Below are 7,827 nucleotides of genomic sequence, written 5' to 3' on the forward strand. Positions count from 1 at the left end.
AAATAAAAAGTAAAAAGAAAGAAAATAAGAGGAAAGAATGTTGGAGGAAAGAAAGTGAATGAAAAGCTAATAGAAAGTGTGAGATAATTATTTAGTTGTTTGGTAGAAAGTGAGATAATTATAATAAGAATCAGAGAGTATTAATTTAAAGTTTGTAAATGAAGTGAAAGAAGTAAAAAGGTTGAAAAGGGAAAGCTAAAGGTGATATATGAAGTATGAAAGGAGAAGAGAATATAAGAGTATCAATTTGTTTTACTGAATGTAGAAAAGTTGAATATAATAACAAATTATAATGGAATTAAATGGCTCTAACTATTTGCATATTTGAATGTCACAAGTTAAAAGCTCATCTGAGAAAGCTAACGTTTTCACTATATGAAGATATACATCATGGTTGCATCACATGGCACAGTTGTAGGACATGAAGCTGGCAGATGCAATTATTTATCAACAATCACTCTTAATTTCTTCCATCCAAATAGGAAGAATCAAGGTCTACAGCTGATGAAGATGAAGCAGTCCATGGCCCATCACTCATTAAACTCTGACTTTGTGTATATGACGTACTACTTGTATTATTTTCTTCCTTCTGGTAGTAATACTGCCTCATTACTTCCAACTTCTTTTCATCCATTACTTCACTTGAATCTGAAACAAATTCTGGAACCATACTCCTTCCTTCAAGGTAACTTACAACTGATGACATGGCAGGCCTAAGATTTGAAGTGACATTGGTGCATAGAAGAGCCACATTGATCATCACAATAGCTTCCTTTTTGTTGAAATCTGAACCTAATCTTCTATCAACTAGCTCCATTAGGTCACCCCTCTCTTTCAACAAATGTGCCTGTTGAAAGAAAAAAGAAAACAAAGAATAGTTTGATTTGAAACCCTAGTGATTTACACCAAATTGATGCCACTAGTATGTCACTTAGATGAAACAGAACAAAGTGTAAGTAGATAGTGCAGTGTGGATATAGTCAAATTTACTTGACCAAGGGAGAACATCATAAGAGTTACCCAATCAAGAAGATAGACTGCTTCCTCCTTTGCCCGATGAAGGGTGTTGTTTCTTCCACTAACGACTTCCAAGGCAACAACTCCAAAACTATAAACATCTGCTTTGTCTGTCAAATAACCATGCATTGCATATTCAGGAGCCATATATCCACTGCATAATTGGAAAGTTTCATTGAAATGACGTGATATCAGACTTCTAGTTAATAAAGATATACAATTTGAATTGAATTCAATAACTTTTGCAGTACATTTTAATAAACTAGGAGAAGGCGAGAATTTTAGATACTCACTAGGTCCCGGCAATTCTAGTACTAATGTGAGTATTGTCCTCCTCGTCAAGCTTGGCCAAACCAAAATCAGATATCTTTGGGTCAAGATTCGTATCAAGCAATACATTAGTGGCCTTGATGTCCCTGTGAACAACCTTCAGTCTTGATTCTTCATGGAGGTATGCCAAACCTCTAGCAATACCAACACAAATCTTCTGCCTTGTTGACCAATGTAATTTTATTTGGTGTTCCTCTGAACCTTTATTTGTAAATGTAATAAAAATCAGAAAACGATACCACATAGTCAAGTGCTAAGTCAGAAATTATGGACTGACACATAAATAGAAACCCGAAGTAGCCATACAGGAACTATTACCAAATAAGGCACGAGCTAGACTATTGTTTTCCAGGTATTCATATATCAGCAACAACTGATCTCCCTCCACACAGCAGCCGTGGAGTTTAACGAGATAAGGGTGTTGCAAAGCAGAAATCATGCCTATCTCATTTAAAAACTCACGATTCCCTTGCTTTGACTTAGAAGAAAGTTGTTTTACTGCTATCAATGTCCCATTGGGTAAACATCCCTGAATTTTCAGAAATGCTATTTAGTTAGAAGTTTGAAAAGAATTTTCCTAAAAAATATATGTAAATTTACAATAAAAGCATGATACTCAAGAGAATTTGCATGCGAGATACCTTGTAAACAGGACCAAATCCTCCTTCTCCAATCTTATTGGAAATATCAAAGTTATTTGTAGCTGCTTTGATTTGTCGTAAGGTAAATATACCCGTTTGAACGTCTAAACTCTTCAAGTCTGTTAATTAAAGTAAAAGAACAATCAAAGATCTCTTATATTCAAACTTTACTGGGTTACACAACATGCACAATTTTTTTTTATCACGTGAATTATTCATGTGTTGGCAAAAAGTGTGATAATAATGGCAGCAAAAGAAATTCATTTGTAATCACCTTTTGCTAATGAGTTTTTTTTTCCAAAACATCCTTTCCACCAAAGTATACCAAATACTAGAATGATAATAACTGTTGCTGCAACCACAATTCCAACCACAGCTCCTGCAGATATGCTTCCAGTTCCAGGTGGAGAGTCTGTTTGATTATTTTACGGTACATTTTAAATATTAGATCATATATAACATGGAGATCATAGTATAAGATTAGGAATGTAGAAAGTGTAACCCACCAGATTCCACTGATATGGCAGATATAAGAGGACCAAATATTGATCTATTTGGGAGAGCCTGTGTCCCTTTTCCAGCCCAATACAAACGGATCTCCAAGGTATTACTAGTGACAACAACATCTTTGAACTGTTTTATGACTTTCTTACCAACTCCTCCTGCTTCTTTGGCAATATTGAAGTCCTTTTGCACTGGCTTTCCCTGTAACATTCAATCACAACCTTAATATTTCATGATGATTACACCAACCGACTATTGAAATAAAATTGTTAAACCATGTACCTGAAGGTAGATATCAAATACACGTCTTCCAAGACTTCCATAAGTTTGGTCGTCTCTGAACATTATTTCAGCAAAATGTAGATTTACTGTGTAGCTTCCATTTGCCAGGCAAAACCCATAATAAGTCAAAGAAATAGCAGAACCACGTGCATTCATGTACAAATCAGCATCTGCCATAGTAAGTGTGGTGACATTTTGCGGGGAATAAGTTTCTCCGAGTTGGTCACTATCAATGAATATACCAGTGGTGCTAAATGCCCAATTTCCTGTTGGACTGACATGGAATTTAGCTGCTCCAGGTGAATCTGAATCGCCACTATAACTTGTTCTGCTAACTGTTTCTTGCTGTCCACCACAATTTATATAAAGGGAGTAGGAGGCTGGATTGAGAAGATCATGTGAGTGACTTTCGAAATATTAAGGAAACAGAAAAATAACGAAAAAATATATTCCTTGAAATCTTATATTTATACTATTTCTCTCTCTCTAACTATCACGTTTCTGTTATGGTAGGTTATATAACTCTCTTTGGCTAGTCAAACAAAATTCACGGTTTATTTCTGCTGAACACATTGATCGTGACGTGCAGGTTATTGCTGATATTTTAAATCATTGATCTTCTATGCATGTTTAGAGTATTAGAACATGCTTTGGTAAGAAGCATGGCTGTCTTTGGTCCCCTCTGCTCTTGTACCTCTAAGTCTTTAAAAAATGCAAAAATATAGAAACTTTAGCTGTCTATATGAAAGTGACCATGAAGAAACTCACGATTGGTGCATCCGCTCAAACACGAAACTGTTCCTCTGAGAAAATGATGTAAGGAATAGAATGTGTTAGCATGAATAGTATAATAAGATTAAAAAATAATAAGAGAGAAATGGGAAGGATATGTATTTATAAGACCAAACTTACATGTTATTATTTGCCCATGAGGTAGAAAACAAGTTTCTGTGACATATTAGAAAAAGTGGTGTCTCAGAAAGGTTGTTAAGTTTGCAAACAAATGCACACAAATGCATGGATTCTTACACTTTATCATTTTGACATATCCGATTCCCTTGGCTGACGCTGAAGTTATTGTACGAAAGATCTCTATATACAGGTCATAAAATTTGATTCAGAATATGATAATAATACAACAATCAGAGACTTAATGATAGACTCTTTTCCTACCAAGATTATACAACTACAGTTCCTAAACTAGAAAGAGAATAACTAGAAAACTCTAAGAAAATTAGAAAGAAAAAAAACTTCTGCAATGCTTATATAAGCCAATGCATACTCATAGTAAGACAACTACTGCACTATACTACATAATAGTGTTGCTTAGTAACTCAATGAGTCGAACTACTTTTAGTTGTCTCAATCAGTCCAAATGAACACCAGAGAAACGTGTTGGAAATTCCATGGGTAACCAGCACACGAAAAACAGAAATTTGTCATATTTTCCTCATACGGATGGGGCGAATTGAGTCTTACCCCAAAATTATAATATATTTGCAACATAAATAAAGTACATTGTTCAATCGAAGGAATCATACAAGTAGAATTAAAAAAATAACTTACACGTAGACGTTCGTTTTCCAAGAAGGTATTGGTCCAGTGAGAAGGTTTCCAGTTAAAAATCTGCCCAAAAAAGAATGTCAGGATATTAGTATGCAAATCTTAGTATTTCTTGAAGTGGACATTGAAGGAAATAAGCTAGTCATCTTTAATCACATCCATTCATTTCTTCTTTTATAGATATGTCTCGAGGGATCCTTCTACATATAAAAGTGTTTCAATTCTTAGACACCGACTAAGACCAATGAAATAACAAAAATCCTAAACATATCACTTTGACACTTGTGATCACACTTTGAATCTAAGTAGGATTATTCAGCTCTCCTATTTCAAATTGAAAGTTGAAACTAGAGTTATAGGTATAAAGTAGCCAACAGAAATGTGATTAAAAATATACGCAAAAAGAAACTACGATGAATTTCTTACATGAAGTTCATAATATCGTTTATGTCAGCGTAGGTACTTGGAATTGTTCCACTTAATTTGTTAAAGCTGAAGTCTCTGAAAGTGATGTCATATTGAAAATAAGTTAAAAAACTACACAGAGAATCTGGAGAGCTATAAAAATGCCAGATCTATCCAATCATTAATTACAAAAACAAAGATACCAAGGTTACATAATAGCTAAGTTTACAGAAGAAACTTTAATAGTTAGCTATAATCAAATAAAATGTAGCAAGTAAGCAATTACAAGTATTTTAACGATGTCTTAGTCCCGAGATCAGGTAGTGTTCCATTGATGTTGCAATTCCTTAGAAGCCTGTGAAACAATAAGATAGACAACGATATGTTATGAGTGCCTCTTTTTCTGTTTTTTTTTTCTATTTCTGAAAGAGATAATGTAATCAACTCACAGTTTGCTTAACGATGTCAGATTTTTAAGTTGCGGCAAAGGTGCATATTCAGATCCATTTAAATCACTAATTCTCCTGAATATCACAGTTGAACCAAGCTAGGTAAACATAATTAAAATGAAAGTTAAACTCCATCCCATGTTTTATCAGTATACATAATATCATACATACAAGTCGGTTAAGTTTCTCAATAGTGAAATTTCGGAAGGAATTGGTCCACTTAATCCGCTCCCTTGAATGATTCTGTCAAAAGTAAAGTAACCATGAATAATTTTCTTTTTTGAAGTCAAACATTACAAAAACAACTATATTTGAAGAAAATTAAAAATTAAAAAGGAGATTGCATACATACAGCGTATTGATATTAGTCCAGTTCTGAATAAAATCGGGTATCTTTTCTGAGAATTGGTTGTCCGAAATTTGGCTGCATTGATAAAGTGCATGAAAATATGAAGCATCATAAAAAACCATTTTTTAATTTAGCCACCAATAATCACTATACGTCACCATAAAAATTTCAAGCTTACAACTCTTGCAATGTAGCGAGCTTGGCTAATGTCACAGGTAGCTCTCCAGAAAAATTGTTAGAAGAAAATCGCCTATATATAATTGAAAAACAAAACAGGAAATTATGATTCTAAGCCAAGGAAATCAAAGTGGACTTTAAACACTAGGCTTTCATATTTGGAGGAGAACGTCAACTAAGGAAAATAATAAAGTACTTACAGTGTTCGAATCTGGGGGAGATTCCCAAGCTCAGAAGTAATATTTCCAGACATTTGATTAGCCGTTAACTCCCTATCGATTTCATGTTAAAGTTAAGTTTGATTAAAACTCTTTCAATAGAACACATACGTGTTTATGTACTTATGAAATAGATTTTTTAGCCAAGTGGGATATTGAGAAACTCACAACTGAAGCAGGGTTGATATATTTGCAATCTCCTTTGGTATTGAACCAGTTAATCGATTTCCAAGGAGATTACTAGTATGATTATGAAACATGTTGTCATTAGCTTATTTTTTAATGTAATCACTACAAGTCTACAAGAAAATGAATGCAAAGAGTGGGACAAATGAATAAATAGGTAATAAGATCCATGCATGATTAAAAACCAGAAAAGAAAAATAAGAGACAAATCATACATGTTAAGAAGATTCGTCATGGAGCCCCATTCTTTAGGAATTGTACCGTTCAAGTAATTGCGAGAGAGATCACTGTAATGGAGGGAGCGAAAGTGGGAGAGAGAGTTTGTCATGCAAAATACTATATATAGATACATGTGGTTGAAGGTATGAAACAAGTTCAATAGTATGGTTAATTTAGATGTGGAAAAATGTGAGAAACACGTACATAGTTTGAAGGTATTGCAACCTGTTCAGTTCCCGTGGGAGACTGCCTTGAAGATTTTGCCCTTTTAAACTTCTGTATGTTCATTTTTCCATAAAAAAGTTATTAAAAGAAATTAATTTTATGTATCTTAGTCCTAACTCGTGTGTACATACATACTGTATACATACTTGATTGCTACGGTATATGAAAAAATATTCAAATCGACTTAACTAGATTTAGTAGTGGTGATAAAAAAGAGTAATTTCCATGAAAAAGAGACTTACATTATAGTAACATGACAGAAGTTGTCAGCAGGAACAGAGCAGTTACAGGTTACATTGTTTTCTAAGATTTTGGGTATGGGAGGCGTAAACCAGTTAGGTTTGTTGCTGCATGGATCTATGCCGAAGTTCCAATCCTTCTTACCAAGTGATGTAGCTATATCTTCAAGAGCTTTCTCTAAATATTCAAATTCAGAAGCTATCAGCTAAGTACTGAAAGTTTTCTAATCAACAGACACGTCATCAAATATATATAATACAGAATTCCTATATGAACAGAAAAATGCATAGTATTTAAACTAATATGAATTCTTAGATAAAATACACTAAAAAAGAAATATCAGATTGAAGAAATTTCATCATCATTTGGGAGCTATGGTAGAAATGCATATCATACTTTCGTCCGGGTGAATAGTAGTAGCTCCAAAAGCTGTTAGAGATATGAGCCATATGGCAATGAGTGAAAGGAAGAGAAACTGAGAAGCAGTGTTCATGTTAATATTAACAAGGAAAAGAGAAGTTGAAATAAATCAATAATTTAGAGGTAGAGAGTCTGAACATATATAGCTATTATTACTTTTGTATTTAAGATATCTAGTCTATAGTCCTATGCCACTTGTATACTTGGTTTCACAGTAGCCACACAAGCTCTTGTATATACTTCAAGGGACAATTGTGTGTTCAACTTGCATCTGAGCATAACAAATATTTGTGCATGTTTTTACTATACAAGTACTTACGTGACACTGTGGTGTCAATTTATTCTTTAAAAGTATTGATATGGCAAATGCAAAAGCCATCGATTATATTAGTCCTTTTCGAAACAGTTAATCTAATCCCTAAAGTTTATTAGGAATAAATAGTTTGATTGAGATTTTTTTTTTTTAAATTTAAGTATCATTTTTAAGACTTTATTATATTCAGACAAAAAAAAAAGAGATCATCAACAATTTTATAAAGCAAATTGATGAATCAGGCACAGACAAACCAAACTAATGACAATTATTTAAGGTCAAAGATGAT

General features: G+C 33.5%; 1 protein-coding gene across 2 annotated transcripts; it reads right to left on the reverse strand.

The window, feature by feature from the left end:
- Positions 1-246: 246 nt before the first annotated feature.
- Positions 247-7,354, reverse strand: LOC131653387 (probable leucine-rich repeat receptor-like serine/threonine-protein kinase At3g14840). 2 transcript variants are annotated; one of them, XM_058923518.1, is made up of 24 exons: positions 7,202-7,354; positions 6,808-6,982; positions 6,545-6,616; positions 6,337-6,408; positions 6,104-6,175; positions 5,918-5,989; positions 5,719-5,790; positions 5,544-5,615; positions 5,363-5,434; positions 5,192-5,266; positions 5,029-5,097; positions 4,764-4,838; positions 4,341-4,400; positions 3,804-3,866; positions 3,687-3,722; positions 3,543-3,577; positions 2,775-3,154; positions 2,495-2,693; positions 2,263-2,400; positions 1,989-2,107; positions 1,666-1,876; positions 1,311-1,548; positions 1,021-1,171; positions 247-847 (listed from the first exon to the last, which is right to left on the reverse strand). In XM_058923518.1, the coding sequence occupies exons 1-24, from the start codon at positions 7,296-7,298 to the stop codon at positions 461-463; spliced, it is 3,012 nt and encodes a 1,003-aa protein (XP_058779501.1). In that variant the 5' UTR covers positions 7,299-7,354; the 3' UTR covers positions 247-460. The 2 variants fall into 2 exon arrangements, 1 of the variants encoding a protein (XP_058779501.1); XR_009299060.1 differs by having other exon boundaries at positions 815-847; positions 1,021-1,127.
- Between the last annotated feature and the right edge of the window lie 473 nt (positions 7,355-7,827).

Source organism: Vicia villosa, linkage group LG2, assembly GCF_029867415.1.
Source record: "Vicia villosa cultivar HV-30 ecotype Madison, WI linkage group LG2, Vvil1.0, whole genome shotgun sequence".
NCBI classification, from domain to species: Eukaryota; Viridiplantae; Streptophyta; class Magnoliopsida; order Fabales; family Fabaceae; genus Vicia; species Vicia villosa.